Consider the following 22,044-nt stretch of genomic DNA (forward strand, 5'->3'; position numbering starts at 1 on the left):
ATATATATATATATATATTGTATAGCATATATATATATGCTAAAGAGTAATCATGGCCCTTTATTTAGTTAAATGCAAGTAAAGCTCCATGCGTCCTTGGTGTGGAGAAAGAAATTGGATGTCACAGAATTCTATCTTGAATGCTATTGCTAAAATATTTACAACCGTCTGCTTAGATTTCAAATTGAACATGTTCATGTAGCTCTTAATTTAGTTTAATTCAACAGATGGTGGTTGTGGGCTTGCTGTATGTCAGGAGCTATGCTTTCTACTTAAATCAATTCCAATGGCAAGCACGAGCAATTGTCCCAGCAGCATTCACATAGCTTGCAGTCTTAGTGGTGGGTACAGTCAGTGGAGTCGCTGCTAGATGCACCATGTGTTTTAAGTTCAGTGGCAACTAGAGTGAAAGAACATGGTCAGAAGGCTCTTCCTGAAGGATGTGAGCTCAACAGTGTTAATTCTAATTACACTTTTGACATACTTTTTACAAATATTTATAGCAGCCAAACAATTTTTTGAGACTCCAAAGAAGTCTAGCTTCATTTAAGTTTTAGGCAAACACCTGGGCAGGTCTTTTTTGTTGTTGTTGCTCATGTTTGTATGTCATCCTCATTTACTTATTTATAATCAAAGACACTCCTAAATAAATATGTGTTTATGTGTGTTTTTCTTGTTAGGAGGGGAGAAAGTTTAGGACCCTCCCTGCTCTGAATTTACTTTCTGTTTCCTCCACAATCTTTACCTTCTTTTTGGTGAACAGAATATATTGTCTCCAAGTAACATTTCTTTTATCCCATGTTTTTAATAGCAATGAATCCAAAGTTGGGACAAAGCAATCTGGACGAATATCAAAGCTTAATTAAGTCTTCTATCCTGATGATAAATATGGGCTTAAAATTTGTTCTAGGAGACACAGTATATATAGCATCACATTCTTCCCTGTCAGGTGCCTCTTTGGCAGCAAGATAAAAACCTCACGCAGATGCAAATTTAGTACCTTAATCAGTTTCATAAAATTATAGAAATGGATGTTTCCCTTAAGGTTCCCATTTTATAAGAAATGAGTTTGATACCAAGATAATTTGTATTAATTTTCAAGATTTGTTGTTGTTGTTGCTGGTGTTTTCATTTTTATTTCTTGAAGCAGTCAGTTTGTGGTAAAATATTAAAGTTCAAGTAAATAAATAAAAATGAGGCATGTTAGGTTAATCTTACTAGGCCACCCCCTCCCTGTTCCTTGAAATATAGTCTTTATTTTTCATACCTCTGAGGGATGCCCTGTTATCTGACCTATTAAATCCATTCCTAAGGTTCATTTATTTTCCTCTTTATTATCAATCTCTCCTTGATAAAGTAAGTGTTATTCATTATAAAGTTCCTCTAGGTGTCATATGTTTAGTTGGAACTAATCTGGTTTAATTTCTCTTAAATGGAAACAACTTATTTCTTTACTTATGCTTGAACCAAGTTATATAATTTGAATAAGTATGCTATTTCCATTACATATAAAGCTGAGTGTATTCACATTTTAAAAAATCCTCCTTGATGACTAGTGAAATGTAAATTAAGATATCAGCAAGGTATTACTTTTCATTTACTAAGTTGAAGATGTTTTGGCAAGAGTGTGAGGAAAACAGGCCATTTCTTATACTATTGGTGGACTTGTAACTACAATAACCTTTCTGGAAATTATTGGCTGTGATAAAGTTCAATATTTAAAAGTGATTGTGTTCTTTTATTTACAATTCTACCTGAGAAGTTTGTTCTAAAGAAGTTTTAGATTTACACAAGGATTTATCTGTATAATTCTTCATTGCTTTTTTTACTTACAGTAAGGAAAACTTGAGAATCTACATGTTTAATTTTTAGAAAGTGGTAAAATAAAATATCCCTAAAAGCAAATAGTATATTTAAAAATGTTAAAAAAAAAGATTCCTGGAATATTGTTAAGTAAAAACAAACAAACAAACAAAACAAACCTAATGCAGTTATCAAATTGTATATATTTTGTGATCCTACTTTTATAAATTAAAGAATGCATATTTATAAATATACTAGTGCCCCAGTGCACAGATTCATGCACATTGAAAGGAAATTAATTAGAAAGTGGCCAGCGGGGCTGGACACACCCTGGAGCCAACCTCCCGCGGTCCCTTCCCACCGGCTGCACCTGGGACAGTGCCATGGTTCAAAGGGCATCTGCCGAGTGAGCAGGGTCCCTCCAGCAGGAGGGGTCCCTCAGCCTGGCCTGCAGAGATTGGGCCGAAACTGGCTCTCCGACATCCCCTGAGGGGTCCCGGATTGTGAGAGGGCTGTTCTCGGGTGACGCACTTCAGAATTTGTTTACCTCCTCTCTGGTTCTGGGGTGCATCATCTGAGAACCACCACTGCCGAGTCACCACAGCTGCCAAGTCACTGCAGTTCGGCAGCTCCTGCATTGAGTGTCTGCCCCCAGGTGGTCAGTATGCATCATAGCTACCGGTCGGATGGTCGCTTAGCCTTTTATATATATAGATGTTTATAATAATCAAATATCAGATATGTAGTTATGTAATAATCAAATATGTAGTTACAACTACATAGCAGAATGAGTAATTATCTGTACTTTCTGAATTTATGCAATGAAAACTATGGCTGCCATAGCCAAATCATAAACTCTTCCATTTGACTCCAGATTTTGTCTTTTTTTTCCCCCAGAAATATAAGCCCTATAACAATGGCACTTCCAATCAAAAGTGGAATTACATTGAAAATAAGAATACTTTTATGGCCTTCCATAGCACTGCACTGGATAAGGAAATCACAGCCGCAAATTATGCTGGAATTTGTACATCCTCTGTAGTTAAAGAAAACATTGATCAACCAGTAAGTGGTTCCTTCCTACTGAGGATAAAATAAAAATAGGGGGAGAGGGAGTAATTTAATAAAGCCAGAAATTATCTTTATAGAAAACTTATGTTCACATAAATTGAGCACTGATTTGTAAATGAACTCAGGGATTCTGGGTGGGAAAGAATGAGGGAATATTGATATTACTCCCTACTTATATGGTTCTGATGGCTCCCTATCACCAGCACCATCTTTGGTTCATCATCAGTTCACCAGAACACACATGAGGGAGGACAATCACACATACTACCCTCCACAGGTGTGCCTGCCACACCAGGTGTCACTCTACTCCATAAAGCATCCTAACATGCAAATGAGTATAAGTGACTTTAACTATATTACACTATACCAAGCATGGGCCTACGCATTCAATACATTCTAATTTGTAAAGAAAATAATTTATCAAGTTTGGTCCTTTAATTTTTATTAGTAAGAATTACTTGCACTGTGCTTTACAAATATCTAAGATATTGTGGATCAGTGAGTCAAGCTGCCTTGATGTTGTTGCTGACCATTGGCATACCTGAAATCTCATAAAGCACCTATAAGACCCTCCACGACCCTCTTTACTCTGCTTCTTAGATGTCTCTAAACTGCTGCTGCTGCTTTTTAAAAATAATATATTTTTATTGATTTCAGAGAGGAAGGGAGAGGGAGAGATAGACACATCAATGATGAGAAAGAATCATTGACTAGCTACCTCCTGCATACCTCCTACTGGGGATCAAGACAGCAACCCAGGCATGTGCCCTGACTGGCATCAAACCCGGGACCCTTGAGTCCGCAGGCTGACACTCTGTCCACTGAGCAAAACCAGCTAGGGCCTGCTGCTCCTTCCTCACTTATCATTCTCTAACTCCACTGAATGAGAGATGTCCAGGACTACCATGCAATTTTGCATCTCTCTGGTTTTGACTGTGCTATCCCCTGTACCTCTTTCTATTTTGTCTGTGAACTCATACCTGTTAGCAGATACACTGTCAGACTAGTAAGGCTGTCTTAAAATGAAACAAGTCAACTTGGAAAGGCTCCCACTATCCAAAGATGAACCATTTAAGCATTAATATGCTAATTAGTGCAGTTGATTGACATACATCAGATATATTTAAATCCATACTGATATTAAGCAACAGCAGCAACAACTCATTGGTCACAACTAAATGATGCTATGAAAACAAATTCATTACTTTAAAAAGTGGAAAATAAATAATCAAGCTTTTTTTTCTTTATTTCCTCAGGATAACAAAATATTGGGTGAGAAGTTTCACTTTATAGAAATACTAGAGGCCCGATGCACGAAATTCGTGCAAGAGTAGGCCTTCCTTCCCCCAGCTGCCGGCACCAGCTTTCCTCGGGCACCTGGGACCCTCGCAGTCCCAACTTCATCCCGAAGGTTGTCCGGAAGGACATCTGGTCTAATTAGCATATTACCCTCTTATTATTATAGATCCTTGCTAATGAGTGAATTGGCACACAATTCATCATGAACACCATGCTTTTCTATCTAAATGATTCTTTCTGTATGTAATATTCATTCAGTTCCACCCGAGAGGGGATATTTAATTTTCTGCTTTCCAGTAACTTGTAGAAAAATGGAAATCAGATATGCTGATAGAGAAATTCATAGTGAAATTTGAGAGTGACATCTTTGAAAGTATGATGTCAGTGTTGACTTTGAATTGAGATAGCTCTATGTACTTAAAGGAGTGGTTGAACAGAATGGAAAAGGCAGCACAGCCAAGAGCTTGGAATCAGATGTCAAAGTTTTATATCTCATCTCTGCCATGTGCTACTTGGGTATCCTCTTCCTCTCTGAACTTTCATTTTATCTTGTGTACTAGTACATTGAGCCTGGTGGTACTAACTCTGACTGTATGTAACTTTCAGCCTTGTGAAGAACAAAGCCAATTAGAGAGTCTATGTGAAGGTACTTTAAAATGTTATCATGGAAATTTTCATGCATATTCAAAGTTGAGAGATTAGTACAATGAATTCTCAGGTACCTCTCATCAAAATTCAACTCTTATCAGGGTTTAGAAATATTTACAACCCCCCAGACATGATATCACTTCACCTCAAACGTAAGCATGAACCTCTGAAAAATTTGAACATTTTCTTACATAATCATTATGCCATTATCACATCTAACAAAATTAACAGTAATTCCTCAAATGCCCTGTTCTTAATTATATTTCCCAGGTTCTCCTACAAAATTCTTCTTATGGTTGGTTGGTTTGAGTCCAGATAGTTTTATTGTGGCCATCATTGCAAATAATCAGCCACTTTTTCTAATGGCCAAATATATGATGTATAAATTGGTGCTCGTTTACTCCACAGGTGCTCCCTTACTCCAATAAGTTGTGGTTTTGTTGTTTGTTAGGGTTTTTTGTTGTCGTTTTTAGCATCATTATGAACTCATAGGATTTTTACATATTCAAACATATTCTGTGTTTGGGTTATCATTCTTTTTGTTGCTTTTAAATTGTCCCACTTTGGGCCTGTGGAGACTCTTTATGTTGGCTCCTGTGTGTTTTTGACACGATTCCATGATGATTTTTCCTTCTGGGCACCACATGATATCCCTTGCTCATTTTGTGTATTTCTTGCCCCAAATATGGAAGTAGCCATTCCTCCAAGAAACTCTGATTCTGGGCAAAAGTTATACACATTATGTTGAATTGTTATTGTCTCTAAGCATCTTTTAGTCAACAGAGTTTGGAAATATGTTCTCTTTTAAAAATATATGTTTATTAGTAAGCAAAATAATGCATTCATGTTGTGATTTCATTCGGGAATTATAAAAATGCTTTATTTGTAAAGTGTTCTTCAAAAATGCTGCTATAATTTAGGTGTTTCTATATAAAAGCACCTTTGTCCCTCTTTTTAGGGATACTATTCTCTCTCACCTTCTGGAAAGAAAAAAATGATGCTGTGCCTGGCCTGTGGACGATCCCTGAGAGCAGAGAAAGGACTGAAGCAGCTGCCTGCAGGGCTGCCATTCGTCTGTGCCTCAGGCTCCGAGACCCAGAGGCCCTTCTCACGAGGGCCTTTCAAGACCATCCATGTGGCCGAGGTGTGTAAGGATCTGAGCTCTGCTAATACCTACATGGCATCACTTTAGAAACTTTGATGCACTCATTATCTGCCTTGCACTCAAGTTCATCTCCAAGCGTCCAATTCATCTTCCTCTGATGCACCTTTACCATTTCACCTGCATTGATTTTCTCTTTCCCATTGTAATTTAAAATACATTGTCTATTAATAGTTCGATACACTCTTTGAAGTTAATTGGCCACTTCTGCGGCTTTAATCATCTACTGACACCTTCCACTGCTCTCTGTGTTGCTTTTAGATGGGGAAATCACTGCGAATCTTCACTTAGTGGAGCAGCTTTTATGCCTATATCCACGGGGTAAAGTCCTTTTTACAAGATGCAGCATTTCGGGGAGAATTTGATATGTCGTTGTCAATGACTCTTCAGGTTGGGGGCCTGAATTCACGCACCCATGTCTAATATTATTTATAGCTTATGGAGAGAAAAACCTCTGCCACTTTCCTGTGATCTTAATTTAAAATGGCACCATTTAAAAAAGCCTTTCTTTCAAGTTTAGACATGAGAAGAGCTAAGGGGAACTTACCCCGCTGTATAAAAAGGAGTCATTCCTAAGAGGTGGGCAACCTTTGGGCCTGGTGTGCTCATCAGGGCTTGCTGCCCATTCCCAGATCACTCTCCTCTCCCCTCCCTAAACCCGATACACATTGTGGGGAGGGGATGAGAAGGGGATAGTAACAGTTACATACACATCAGCTGAAACAATAACTCTGAAGGAGAAAGGAAGTCAGTCCTCTGGGGAAGTCATTGGCCTCTGCTTGAGGGAGAGTGTTTAGGACAGTGGTCAGCAAACTCATTAGTCAACAGAGCCAAATATCAACAGTTCAACGATTGAAATTTCTTTTGAGAGCCAAATCTTTTAAACTTAAACTATATAGGTAGGTACATTGTTATTAACTTAATTAGGGTACTCCTAAGGCTTAGGAAGAGCCACACTCAAGGGGCCAAAGAGCCGCATGTGGCTCGCGAGCCGCAGTTTGCTGACCACAGGTTATGAGGTGGCAGTGAGCTGATTGGAAAGCCTGCCCAGTGTCCCATCATCTCAGACAGGGCTTTTCCCATGGGGCAGCATCCTGTGCAGGGCTGGACAGGGAAAGGTGAAGTGTGGTGTTCATACCCTCGTTACCATGTGATGAAGGCCACGCTCATCCCCTCTTCGTTCATCAGTATCTGCCACCAGAGGAGGGCATCATCCTAACGCTAAAGATTAAGAGAACATGCGTACTGTGGGTGTCCCCTTACTTCAACCCCAGGCTCTCCCTGGCCCTGGCTTCCTTCCCCATCTGCTGTCATAAGAGAAGGAAAGTAGAAAACAGGAGGAGGCTAGGAACACAGCCAGAGCCCCAACCTCACCCAAGACTCAGCAACAGGCTGGGAAGAGAATGAGTTCTGACCTGATATCCATCCCACCACAGCATCCAATACTGGTAGCATGTGGAGTGAGCATTTCAAAATGTAGATGCCACACATATGTACATGCACATATTTATCAAATTGAGAGACTGGAGTATATCTGAATGACAAAACTGTGAAGAAAAAAAAAAGCTTGAGTAGACCTATGATTTTTTTTTTTAAATCAGGTTGACTTATCTTCTTCTGAGGCTGAAAAAACTCTAAGTCATTATGAAGAACATCTATTATCTTTACGGATGAAGACCTGCACACAAGTTGTAGCTCCTATTGGTACGGCAGCTGCACTCCAGAAGCCGGTGAAAATAATTGCATACAAAAATGGAGATGGATATCGAAATGGGAAGTTAATTTTTTTTTTTTAAATCAGGTTGACTTATCTTCTTATGAGGCTGAAAAAACTCTAAGTCATTATGAAGAACATCTATTATCTTTACGGATGAAGACCTGCACACAAGTTGTAGCTCCTATTGGTACGGCAGCTGCACTCCAGAAGCCGGTGAAAATAATTGCATACAAAAATGGAGATGGATATCGAAATGGGAAGTTAATTGTGGCTGAAACATTCCCCATGGTAAGTGGCTCTCACTTAACTGCTTCTTGCATCCTCGGAAGTAATGATAATGGTGATTCTTCTGACAAGAAAACAGCAGTGGAATTGAGTGATAAATGTCCCTGGCCAGTTTCACCAATTTATGCTGATAAGATCAAGATCTCTGTTTTCGTAAAGATTTTCTTTTTGATTGTATTTCTTAGGAAAATGAGAAAGCAGAAGATGGTTTTTAGATTGGGTCCAGAGCAATGATATATAAAAGCAAAGGGAAAACAAAGCTACCAGATTTTCTTCATTTTTGTGATAGACACAGCACCTTCTCTGCCTTCCTTCCCATTCCAACTTCAAGTTGTATGTCATCTGCATATTTTAGAAGATGCCACCTCCTTTATCACTGCAGAATCTGAGCACTTATTTGTTTATAAATAATTTGATTCATCTGATTTTCAAATTGAAGAAGCCAGGGTTGTGCTGACAGGGCATGTGTGGTTTCTGTCTTAGCGGCTGTGCCCTGTAGTCAACAGAAAAGGAAGAGAGCCCCAAAGGCTACACCCAGTTTTGTCCTATGTCTGGGGATGATCTTGTCAGTACCCTTAATGACATAATTTACAAGTAATGTTATATATGACATAAAGTTATCCTGGAGACTTCCTTGCAAACACTCACACATACACACCCTTGTTAACTCACCTCTTTGGTTGAATAAAAATAGAATTTTTAAACTAAGGTATTGTTGTTCAATGAAATAAGCCAAGCACAAAAGTTAGCAACTCCAGGCTTCATCCTGGGACCCACAGCTGGCTTTTGTGATCTTTGACAAAATTATTCTTTTAGCCTGTTTTCCCATCTGCAAAGTGGAAGTAATAATATGCGTCAGCTTTTGGTTTAAAAGTCAACTACTCATTTATCTTAAACAGTTTATCAAGATGACTATAGCAATATCATACCTTATAAAGCAACAAAATTGAAAGTGGATTTTTAGGTTAAACATTTTTTAAGGAAATACTCTAAGGAAACACATCAGCTACCATTTTAAATTTTTGGAGCTATGACTTTTCACAGCTAAATTGGACTCATGCTGTATGAAATTAAGTAGACCAATCTAATATCAAAAAGTGTCTCTAATCAAAGATCAAATAGGCAGTTATTCAGCTTTCTATTTTCTCAAATTAAAGGATTTTCTTCGATTTCTAAGATAACAAGCTCTTCATGATCATTCCCAGTTCTGTCACTGTTTCCTCTCAGTTCCTTATGTAACTGGACAAACAATGGGTCCGTGCTGCCTGTCACTACTTGAGCCAATTAAGCAGAGACAGGGTTGAATCATTACGAGCATTTATTCTAATACTGCCGGCAGTATGGGAGAGCAGCAGGTCATCCACAAAAATCTGCTCTGCACCCCACCATAAGCCAGCTGCTTATATTGGGTAAAGGGACAAAAATTAAATGGGGAAATAGCCAAAAGGTATGCCAAATGGGCAGTTAACAGATAAGCAGGCTGGAGATTTGCAAAGGCCCACAGGTATGCAAACGGGCTGGGGTCTTCAAAGAGCTGGCGATTCTGGTGATTCTGGTTTCTGCAATGAATTTGTTAATCTTTCCATGATATTAGGCAGCTCCAAATGGGGAAGATGGGCTGCATTTCCAGGTGTGTAACTGCCAGCCAGGTTAGAATGTGCCTTCTTTAATCAGGACAAAACAATCATAGTTAACAAAGCATGATTAATATTTCTTACAATTCTAGCTGGTTCTCCAACATTCTATTTCTACCCCCGTCACTTACAGTCCATGTTATCTAGCTTCTTACAGAATGCACGGAACAGCTTGGTCTTGCCCGAGCAGCCTCCAAAGTATATACTAAAGATGGAACCACAATCCTTTCCCTGCGTGAACTGGTTTTATGGGCTCTAGATAAATCATTTATCCACAGAGACCCTGAGGAACAAAAGAAAGAGGCAGCCCCCATTGGAACAAAGGAGACAACTATTAAACGTATGGTTGGTTACATTCTACAACGCTGAGCTGATTCTGCTATGTTTGGTCAAAAAAAGAGTAAATTTTGATTCTTTCACTCTATCACTAAAACAATAAATAAATTGCCTGGAATTTATAAAATGTGTTTGACAGCTTAGCTACTTTATGCAACTTGAGCAGCTTTTGTTCTTAAATTCAGAACCCAAACCAATTGGAGACCACTTGGGAGAGTGGGGCTGGATCAATGCAAATTTCTTCCTAAGATCTGAAGCAAAGGTGTCCTTACCTTTTGCCTTCCAAGTTCCTTTGCTTGCCCCTGCCCATCTCCACTGCTCCTATAAACTCTCAGAAGGTCCAGAAAATGTGCCTCTATTGCAGCTCCTAGCATATCTGTATATATAAAAGCCTAAGTGACCTTTAGGACCAGACCACTGGACAACCAGATGACCGGATGACTGGCCAGTAGCTATGATGCACACTAACCACCAGGGGGCAGATGCTCAATGCAGAAGCTGCCTCCTGGTGGTCAGTGCACTCCCACAGCCAACCTCCCGTGGACCCTCCCCCTGCCGGCCAGCCCCAATCGGCCCTAATCCCTGGCCCCGATTGGCTCCATCAGGACTGGGCAAGATGGGCCCCGATCAGCCCCAATCACCGGCCAGGTAGAGGGATGCCACCCATGTACAAATTCATGCACTGGGCCTCTAGTTGATTATAATTATCTGTTTACATCTTTGTAATCATGGCTTGGTTTTTCTAGTTACCAGCTCCATCTGGGAGCCCACCAAGAGTCATCTCAGAGCAAAAGACACTGCCATCACCCAGGAAATTCCAAAGGACTTAGGAGCTGTGCCAGGAACCTGGGTCAAAGACTAAACATTAGAAGAGAAGATGCCCCTAGTGCTTTTATCACTTAGAAAATCAGAAGAATTTCAGGAGCTGTGTGCCAGGAGCCAAGGATAGAGACCAATATACTACTATATAGTTTTATTATTTCACAATGATATGGTTTTGTTTTCTAATGAGTTTTAAAAATAATTATGTAAACAGTTAATGCTTAGCTGATCACTAAAGTGTATAGTTCTGCCTTTTTTAGCATATAGAATATTTGATTTCCATGTTCTGGAAGATTATACTCTCACTCTTTTTATTTAAAACCTGGTTTTCATGCAGGACTACCAAAAGGGCATGGCCATCCTTTCCCCTTTGTATTCTAAAGGTTATCCTTGAATCAGGCAGGCCCATTAGCAGCTGCCCCCTGTGTTGAATTGTGGTTTGGTGTTATGCCATCAGTTTGAATTTAAGAACTTGAGAGAAATAGGCATCTGTCAGAAACTCAGCATCATGCTTACAATAGAGGCAGTGGTTAAAGGCATAGGCTCTGGGGGCGATGGCCTAGATTCTAATCCTGTCTCTGCCCCCACCTAGTTATGTGACTAAATCTCAGTAACCTTTTCTGTAAAATAGGCAGGAACCTACCTCAGAGCATCATTTTGAATATTACATGAGAAGATGTATGTAGATGTCCTAGTAAAATGCCCAGCACATATTAGATTCTCAATCTATGTTAATTTCTATTGTAGGATATTGTTTGCTATATCACAAGTAACTTCTGTATTAAAAACCATGGAATTGCTTCTCTCAGACCTCAGGACCAGGAGATGTATATCTTCTGAAGAATTTCTTTCTTTTTGTGGGCTTTGCAAATCTTGAAATTGTGTTTTCCATTTTGCTTTGACCACTAGGATGCTCAGAGCCTAAATTGTGCTTTACCTCTAGCAAATAAAAACAGTGTGTATTCATGTACATTTAATAATAAAAATATTGGAATTTTTTGGATGCTTGCCCAATTACATAGACCAAACACTATTCTATGTACTTTCCTTTTTTTTCTTTTAATCTTTCCAACAGCAAAGTGAGATAGACATTATTATTTGTTTATAAGATGAGGACACTACAGCAATTATCCCTGGCTTTAGTCTATTCCTATACTCCTTTCCCCCCTTCCTTGGTTTTTCAATCTCTTTGTGTTATCCCTTTTCAGAGTAAATGTGTTGGTAAGCCACCTCAAATTCCCTTCAGAAGTAGGAATCAAAATGCATAGTTATAATCAGATGAGTATAAATTATTTGGCTTCTGTGAAGTTCTGATAAAATTTATATATTAGCATCAGTTTTGGTATTGCCCACTTAAATCAAGTCATTAATGAAAAATGAAATATTTTGAATAAACAAATTAATTCAGTAAGCAGATTTACTCATTATTCATTGAACAATGGTAAAATGTCATTTGTTTCCCAGAAAACCCAAGACTGAAAGTGAAAAACAAGTTATTTCCAACATCTGTGACATCCGATGGTTTGGATGGTATAGATGAGTCTTTGTTCACCCTCCTTCACAGAAGCCCGATTGCCATCTGGGTATCTTGTGGGGAACCATTTTTATCTCCCAATGGTAAGGATTTTTTTTGTTTTTGATTTCTTCCAAGTAAGTGCATGAAGGAAAGGATAAATAAATTTATAAGAAAATGAATTAAATGTGTATAATGTCAGCATAACATCACATTTATGCAAAGAACGGGGATCTATCAATTAATATGTGCACAAGGATAGCTATATTTGCACAATTGCCTGTTTTTTCTTAATGGAATGGAATATGCTGCATGGAAAAATGTCTAATGCGGGGATCTATCAATTAACATGTGCACAAGGATAGCTATATTCCTATATTTGCACAATTGCCTGTTTTTTCCTAATGGAATGGAATATGCTGCATGGAAAAATGTCTAATTTAGTTGATAAAGAGATCCTTGGTCTGTGAAGACTGAGAATAATGGTGTACATTAGAAAATAACAAATGAGTTTAATTCACACTGAAGACGACCTGTCTGCACATTTTCATTTTTAAGAATTGCACCCTTTAGGCAGTAGGTGGATGTTTAAAAAATGAGTGGTTCCAAGCCAGGCTTTCATCACCTCCAAATAGTTTGTGGAAGTGGAAAATGAAATATGGCTATTGCATATGGTAAATCTATATAATAAAACAGCACTGTTCTTCTCTTTCTCCCCCTGCATTCCATAAAGAAATGCCTTAAGCCCTGTCATCTTTCAAATGAGGTTTCTTTTAATGACCCTTACCTTTTAATTACTTCTTTCTAATTGAATCTATTTCTTGGAGCAGAAAGTTCTTTATAAATTATTGGCTTGCATGATAAATTACTGTTGGTAAAAGAATGCAAAATAAAATATCTTGTATTTTTATTACTCTAGCTTTGCAGAAAGCAAAAAAATTAGAAAAACAGAACTGGCAAAAAAAGGACAAAATTTTGGCTGACTTAGACACCATGAAGCACAAAATGAGACAGTTAAAAGGTCAGTATGAATTAAATCGAGTATCATCATGTTTAATTCTAAATAGTCTTTTTACCATTAGATACCAGATGTTTAACTGAGTTATATATGTATACATATAGTGTTACCAAAGTCACTTGAGCTAGTCTAAAACCTAATAATATATATTTTCAGTACTGATTATATATTTTTAAATTTTATATTAAAATAAATATCACATGATTTATATATACATTTAAAAATTTAGGCAGTTGTCTGTATCATATAAACACCCTATTGTTGTGAAACAATTCCTGCACTGACATTTTATGGGCTTAGGAATTAATCTTTGAACAAAAGTTGCTGTCATTCCTTAGGTGTTGCTTTGGAAGAAGTGTTTAAATAATGTAAGGAAGGAAGTACTAAATTCTTCAAAGATCATTGTCAGTATCTCAGAACAGCTCCCTCTTGTCATGCAGCCTAAGATATGCTATCCATAGACAAAGTGATCAATTAGCAATTGATCTTCCACATGTTTTTGTCACAGAATTTTAGGTTCTTGACCCAGCACTTCAGATACCAAATGGTTCTTTGGGGAGAAACAGTGCATTATGGGGTTTAGTCTGGAAAGGAAAACATTTCAGGCTCTGTAACTGCCATAGCAGGATTTCAACTCCTGAGTATGCTCACTGTCTGGTGTTAAAAGCATGTGAATCTTATTTCAATCAACAACACAACTAGTCCTAAGTGCACTAAACAGAACTCTGCATTCAATGATTATTATTCCATTCTTACAAAAAGAATTGTTGTGTCTAAGTGAAAAGAATCTATTACTTCTGCTAGACATTTTCACTTGAATGTCCCATGGGTATGTCCAAAACTAAAGTTATCATATCACCCCCACACCAACGCCTCCTTCATCATTTTTTTTTTTTAACAGTGGACACTCCCACCATCCACCCAGGTGTTTCATCTCAGAAATCTGGGAGTCATTCTAGGCATCTCTCTCACTTTCTCCAAGCGAATATCAGTAAGCCTTGTTGCTTTGAAGCTATTAAGTTTATCTCAAATGACTTCTAACAGTCTGAATTCCCACTATCATTACCCAAGTTAAAGCTACTGTGACCTATTCTTTGGATTACTAGAACAATTTTCTAACTGGTCTCCTGCCTCCAGTATTTATTATTATTATTATTATTATTATTATTATTTTTAATTCCTGGTGCAGAGTGAAGCAGGGCCTTGACCAACTTTTAGCACCATCCTAGAGGTCTGTGAAAATGCTCACTCCTACTAGTATAATAAATCGTGCTCCCTTTGTGAATGAAAAGACAAAGCACACCACTCAATAAAATATTATTGATTCTGAAGAGGAAGAAAGAGATAGAAATATCCATGATGAGAGAGAATCATTGATCAGCTGCCTCCTGCACACCCTACTGGGGATCAGGCCCCTAGCCCAGGTATGTGCCCTGGCTGGGAATCAAACCATGACCTCCTGAATGACTTCAGGGGTTCATTCAACCACTGAGTCACACTAGCTGGACCCTGCCTCCAGTTTTGACAGTAGTGTCCATTCTACGCGTTATAGTAATATTCTTGAGCTGGAGTGATCATGCAAAAATGCAAAGGTGTCATGGTCGTCCAGGCATAAAACTCCCCATTTCAAAGCTCCCATTATGTTAAGACAAAGTTGAAACTCTTTAATGGGACCCTTCATGGTCTGGTTCTCTGCAAACTACTCTCTTTCCTTGACAATTCCACTCCACCCCACCAATTTGGGCTTTTTTTTTTTTTTTTTCATTTCCCAGTCGTACCATGTGTTTTCTTTTGACTCTGAGCTTTTTGCACAATTCAGTCCCCTCTGCCTCAAACTTTTTTCTCTCCTGTCCCCTTGGATTGCTCCTACTCATTCTATACTTTTCAGCTCACTTGTTATTTCTTTCCAAATTAGGGGTAATGTGGTTTACCACACTCTGAACTTCTCCTCTGACAGTCCTCATCACATTAGTATAATTGCCTGGTCATGTAACATGTGACTGTACCTTCTCTCTTATATTATAAATTATATACATTTCTTATTTGTTCTCTGAATAGTTTTAGAAATATTGAATGAAAAAATGAATGGAATTTCAACCATCCCCTCCAGCAAGTTTTTTCAGCTCTATTCCTGTTCCAGGTTAAATCAATACCAAGCAGCATACTGAAAATAGCACCTGGAAGAACTGCCTTGATTAAATTCTAACTTTATATCAAGTCTTCAGCTCTTATTATAATTAAGATAATTCAGCTCTTATTTTAAATAAGTATAATTTAATACTTATTATTATTATAAGTATTAGTATTAAAAAGGCATTTAAAATTCAGATGCCATCATTTATAATATCACTGTTGAAGAAAATATTTGGTCAGATGATGTCCATTGTGGAAAAATCTACATGATATGGTTTCTCTTAGAATTTAGTGCTAAGATAAATCTTGGCTCTTCTTACAAACTATGTTTCTACTATTAAATGTAAATTCAATACATACTTATAAAATACCTACCCTGAGGAAGGTCTTTTCTAGTTTGGGGATGATGAGGATAAATAAGAATAGATCTAAGTCCAGTTAACTGCAGTCCCTGTTGGATTGTGAGCTTCTTGAGGATTGGATGAAAGAGGAGGTATTGGAGGTATGAAGAGTGGCCGAATCAATTCTTTCCTATTATGGTAGCCATTGGTAAATGCAGCAAGTGTCTATTGAACATATACTATGAACAAAGAACTATGCTAAGTTGATTTTACATTTCATTTGTAATATTAGTTGCAGTTGCTAATATTAATTATAATACTAATAATAACCTATTAGAGCTTTTATGATTAAGTAACAAATGTCAACTATTTACACCATGTTTAGCACATAATAAATACTCAGTAAATATTAGAATAGGAGTTCCTGAAGAAGGCAGCCCATGCTCCCACCTGGGGTCTTAAACACTGGTAAGTAAAAGTAAAGAATGGCAAAGTATCATCTTTGTTATGTATAAAGGCAACACTAGAACCTTTTATTTAGTGTGATAACTAAATGGAGCTGCTAAATGAAACCCCAAATAAGGTGGACTTATCCTCTCGGACACAGATGATGCTGTAACAGGGATGGCCTCCCCATTAGGGAGGGGTATGAGAAGAGCTGTCTAGGTTTTATAGTCTGAAATTTGGTTTGAGATTTATAGTCTAAAAATAGCAAAGCACTCATGTTCTCTAGCTTACCCCATTAATAGTTGGCTATTATCATTACTTTCCCTTGATCTCATGTGAAATAAAATAGGATATATAGAAAATGGTAATAAGAAAATATAAATAATGTATTCAATACATTTTTTGCTTGGTTTCAATATTCTTCCTACATAAATAATAGTTTGTTATGAAAACCATTCCCCAAACCAAAACCTTTTGTGATAACATTATGTCTCTTTATGATAATTACTAGAGGCCCGGTGCATGAAAATTCATGCACTGGATGGGGGCGGGGCAGTCCCTCAGCCCAGCCGGCTCCCTCTCACAGTCTGGGAGCCCTCAGGGGCGGGAGGCGACCCAACGATCAGGGGAAGGTGACACCCCCATCACACCTCTGCTGCTGCCACTGCCAGCAGCGCAAGCCTCGGCCAGCCCTGGTTACCTGAGCCTTGGGCAGCGGCCCACCCTGGTGGCTGGGCAGCCACCATCCAAGGCTTGCTTGTGCCTTGGGCTGGCCCTGGGCGTCTGGGGGGCTGAAAGCGGGTCCCGCTGCACCACGCGCCTGCCATCCCCCCCCCCTCCAGCGGGGCTGAAAGGACTGGAGAACTCTGGCGGGGCTGAGGGGACTGGGCACCGCATCTTGTGGCTATGGGCGCCGCCATCTTTTGTGACAGTGTGATGGTCAATTTGCATATTCCCTCTTTATTAGATAGGATAATGAAAGTGTATTCATGCTTAATTTTCTTAAGAGCATTAGAAGCACATTGACAAAAAACAAATAATGCATAATGGTTTTTGTTCTTCCTATGTTCAAATCCTGGCTCTCAACAGTGCAAGTGATGAACTATTGCTGAACTCTCATTAACTGAGCAAAATTCTAGTGTTCAAAATGCATTATACTAGTAAATAAAATATTTATTGAAATATTATTCATAAAAATGTATGTCATAAATTAATGTTTTCTGCACATTATGAATAGAGTTGTCTTAAAACTATGGTTAGTGCATTAATTTCTGTTATGTATATTTCTGCTACCATTGTGTCTTCTCCAAAGCATGTTGTATAATGGTACTGCCAGTGTAACTCATTGGCTGACTGATTCAGTTATGTTTTCTCCACATTTATAAATTGCATAAGAATGCTATGTACATAGGGTTTTGGTTTCTATGAAAAGTCATTGCTGCCACTTATTTTTATTATTGGATCTATTTCCACAAACTTGAACTACAAGAGCACAAATGCTTTATTCTCCGCAAGTTCTGAATTATTTTCAACGAGTTTTCTTCATAGTCATATTCTGAAAAGAGTTGCTAAAGAGTCTTTTGGCAACATAATTGGTACTTAACTTCATTTTAGAATTTTTATTATTATATCCACCTAAGTGTTACTATCTCAAAGAAGCCTTCCCTGAGACCTCAGACGAGGTTAGCGACTCCTGCTACATGGCTTTATAGGCCGTGTACTTCCCTGGTGCAGCACAGTCACAATCAGTTATTGTTCTAATCATCTCCTTGACATCTGCATTTCCCACCAAAGTGTAAGCCTTTGAGGCAATGACCTGATCTTGAACATATTTTTATTTACATCATCCAGCACAATGTCTGACCCATAGCTGCTGTTCAACTTGGTTTCTGGAAGGAGCATACAAGAAAAGCATTATTTTTACTTAAGTTTAGAGATCAGCATGATACTCAGTGCTGAGTATCTCTTCAGCACACAAAAAATTCATAAGTATGACTTTTAAGCTTCTTTAATAACGATTTTAAGCAGTCTAGTTGAAAGGATGCATAAATTCACATCACCACACTTATTAAATCATGCCTGTGATTCTTTGGAATGCAGTATTCCAATAAATATTTTCTCTTACCACAGCTTCTTAACAGCCTAAGGGGCACAGCAGAGGTGTCAGAAACTAATTGTGCTCACAAGGTATTATTAGATAGAAAAAAAAAGGCCTCCTGTCTCTTGGGTTAATATTATTTTAGAAATACTTAATCCCCAGGCTGCTAAGCTAATTGTGGGGGAAAGGCTTATTATTAGTGACGAGAACAAAACATATGTTCCATGACTGGAGGAGATGATGGGTTATATAGGTCATGGATTCTATTTGACTAAATTACTGCTGAACCATCGCGTTGATGAGAGGCTGGGGCCAGTGTGGAAGTCAGGATGTTACCTCTCCTTTCCATCTGTGCAGTGAGAATGCGTATCCTGGCTATTTGAAACCTCAAGCTCCCATATGAAGAGGCATTGTTAGATATTATTACCTTAGGCATCTTTGCTTTTCTGATATATTTAGTGTTTTAGCCTCTGCTCCCAAGTGGAATGATTTATGCATAGAAAGCCAAACCAATTTATTTGAAATCTGAAAGCTCATCATCAGAAACAACATTTCTAGAGACTTCTTTCCCCAGGGCGGCGAGTAGCAGCATGTCAGCCAGCCACCATGGTTCCCAACCAAAGCCCTGTGCAGCCGGTGGTGGTGGAAGGAGGCTGGACCGAACAGACACAAGAGGAAATTAAACTCATGGAATGTATAAGACATACAGAGGTATGTTCTTTAGGACTCAAGACATTAAAGACTCTGCCTCTATTATACGCTTTCAAAAGTACAGTATTGAATTTTAAAATTATGCCCATTAATATGTTCTCAGCATCTGGTCAGTTATGACCATGTAGGCATATGCCAAGCCTTGCATTGGCATTTGGAGAGCAGCTCTCTAAAAGACATCCAGCTCATAGGGAAGTCTGTTTTGTTTGAATGGAGACCAGAAATTATGACCTTAGCCAAGAAGAAAAAAAGGCCCAGTGGATATGTACAAAGGTGATTATAATAAGTGTATTCAAGTTGAACCTTATGGCTTCATTGCTCATCACTCCTAAGGGTATGTCTCAATGTGTAAAAAGAGCAAGGAGCAAAATACTAATTGCTATGGAGACATTCAGAAATGAGGAATTCAAAAAGCTGTTTCAACCCAATTGCTTAATTAGTCAGGATTGCTAGACATGAAAAAGGCGAGAAGAGAAAGGTCAGCTATTGAGAGAGGATTGGGGATAGAGATCTGGGAAAACTTTTTGCTTTGTGATGTTTTCATTAAAATGGTATGTTCTTATTTAATAAGTTTCTCCAATCGTGATGTGTGTTCAATCTACAGCATGGGTGTGTGCCCAAGTCAAGGTTACTAGAAAAAAGGAATTGACATTGCTAGAAATAGGACTTGTTGCCAAGTGAACAAGGATAAATCACTGACCAGGGAATGAATGCAAAGCACTGAACTAGGACATGCTTGGAGTGGGATGAAAAGCTGCCTGGCTGGGATCTGGCAAAGTGTAAGGGTGGCTGCTGTGTTTGCAAAGACAGAGATTGGGGACTCAACAACAGTCCCGCACACTCCCTTAAGCATTTCTTGGTTAAAGGAAACGATGTTGTAATTCTAATCAAAAACTCATCTATTAGATGCAGAGAAATTTCTCAGTAGGAGAAATACCATGCAGAAGTCCAAAAACACATCTCTATTCATTACTTGAAATTATAAATGAAAATGAAGTGCTTTGCCAAAATGAGTACCTTGTTATTGTCACTGCAATGATTATTATTGTCTTCAGTGATTCATTGAAGCAAGGGAAATTGACAAAAGACTCAGGGACAGGAGAGAGTAATGCACGTCCTAAAATTTTGCACGTAAACCATCATAAGATTCCTGTCTTTCGTCACATTCTTCACACACACTAAACATGGCCTTCTCTGGGCTTTCCTTGACAGGCACACCTTTCTGAAATCCAAGAACGGCAATCCAAGAGAAATTCTCCAACTGCAACTAAACATACAGCATTCAAGCAGAGCAGCCTGTATAAGCAACCGAACGCAAAACGGGTCTGGGTTTATCTAAATGGATGCAGACCAGACGATGGCACTTATGCCTGGGGCAAAAGCATTTCAGAGGTAAACCTGGTGTGAAAAGAGAAGGTTCGAATCCCAGTTCTGACATTTCTAGATTGTGGGGTCAGACAAATTACATCTCTAAACCTCATTTTCTCAACCGTAAAATGGGAATAATACTTTCTTCACTGGATTGATACGATGATTTAATGGGCTTATACTAGTGAAAATGTGGGATCCAGTGTTGTCTGATGTATGTGTGACTCAGAATAGGACACTTGGCCAACAAGAACAGTGACAATTAAACACACTGCAGCTCAAGAGTAAAATCTAAACTTTGCAATAACTTAAAATAGTTTTCCTGTTCTGTTTTAAACCCAGTTTTCAAAAGAATGATTGTTTTTCCCCACAGGATTGTCAGGTATTATTCTGTAGGGAAAACAGTAGTATTCACTAGAGAAAAATTATCATAGTTTTCCTACCCAGAGTCCTGGAACTGCAGCCAGCTTTTCACTTAGCAAAGGTAAAATATTGACTAAGAAAAAGATGAACAGCAGTTTATTTATTTTTTGTAATATCAAGGATATAATTCTTAAGTTTGACATTTTGTCTTAGTCTTTAAAAACTTTAGGCACATAAATGGATTTTGGTAGACTTTTTAAAAGTCTTAACTGTTTCAGTGATATCTCAAAAAGTTGTTTGGTTTTTTAATTTTGTGAAATGTTTTTATAAATTGTGGGGGGACAAGAGGAAGTCATATAAAGGTGAGATATTGTTAGGGGTGGAGGGAAAACACAATGGTGCAATAGACTGGCCTGGAGGAGTTCAAATAGGTTGCCAAGGGCATCTGGAGTAGTAGGCGCATCTCCGCATCGCATCTCTGAGGAGTTCTGCCCCTGAAAATGGTCTAGACTCAGAGTGTCCCAGAGACCATTCCGGTTCGACAAGGACTTTGAATAAGATCTTGGAAGCAATCACATCTCAGAAGGGGACAACCAATTTACTATACTTGAGAAAGGAGATTAAAAAAACAAGTAAGACACTTCATATACGTAGGGGAAAAAAGAAAATGGATTTTAAAAAGAGAATGAAAACTTTTTCAGGAGAGAACATTCTAGAATAGGCTCTATAACAAAGCTGAAATGTTTCTTCCATGTTGATTTCAATGAAAATCTCAATTTGTATTGTAATTGCTAAGTCTTAAAATGCACCAATCCATTGCAACTAGAACTGATACATTAGTGAGGAAAAATGAAATGATAAATAAACAGACCAAGGGTAGAAAAGGGACCATAGGATTAAAGATAGCCTATCAGACTCAGGAAGGCAAAAACTTATAATAACTTTTACATAAATATCATATATACGGGGGAGGAATGACTTTTTGGCTTGTGACTCCTATGTAGCATATAAAAGTCACTTCATAAATATTACTCCATGATCATGCAATTTTTTATGAACTTTGTACATGAAGGGCTAGATGCTCTAAGGTATTATTCTAACTTATGAATGTGAAAAGATTTTGAAAACTTTATAATGCAGTATAATTCACAGGTTAATTCAATAGTGGTGGCAGCAGTAAGAAGAATAAAATAACACATGTCTATGCTCACATTAAATTAATATTTCGAGTTGGCAAAGCATTGAAAATATATCAAGATTTACTTGGGTGTGTAG

General features: G+C 38.2%; 1 protein-coding gene across 1 annotated transcript in view; it reads left to right on the forward strand.

Annotated features, from left to right (window-relative positions):
* Positions 1-22,044, forward strand: part of DCDC5 (doublecortin domain containing 5) — a 157,714-nt gene that overhangs the window by 116,391 nt on the left and 19,279 nt on the right. The window contains exons 18-25 of the mRNA XM_014545214.1: positions 2,701-2,868; positions 5,780-5,965; positions 7,785-7,988; positions 9,767-9,959; positions 12,242-12,394; positions 13,210-13,311; positions 18,902-19,038; positions 20,251-20,430. Of these exons, the coding sequence (XP_014400700.1) occupies positions 2,701-2,868; positions 5,780-5,965; positions 7,785-7,988; positions 9,767-9,959; positions 12,242-12,394; positions 13,210-13,311; positions 18,902-19,038; positions 20,251-20,430 (1,323 nt within the window). The remainder of the gene's footprint in view (positions 1-2,700; positions 2,869-5,779; positions 5,966-7,784; positions 7,989-9,766; positions 9,960-12,241; positions 12,395-13,209; positions 13,312-18,901; positions 19,039-20,250; positions 20,431-22,044) is intronic.

This window comes from Myotis brandtii, unplaced genomic scaffold, assembly GCF_000412655.1.
Source record: "Myotis brandtii unplaced genomic scaffold, ASM41265v1 scaffold399, whole genome shotgun sequence".
NCBI lineage: Eukaryota > Metazoa > Chordata > Mammalia > Chiroptera > Vespertilionidae > Myotis > Myotis brandtii.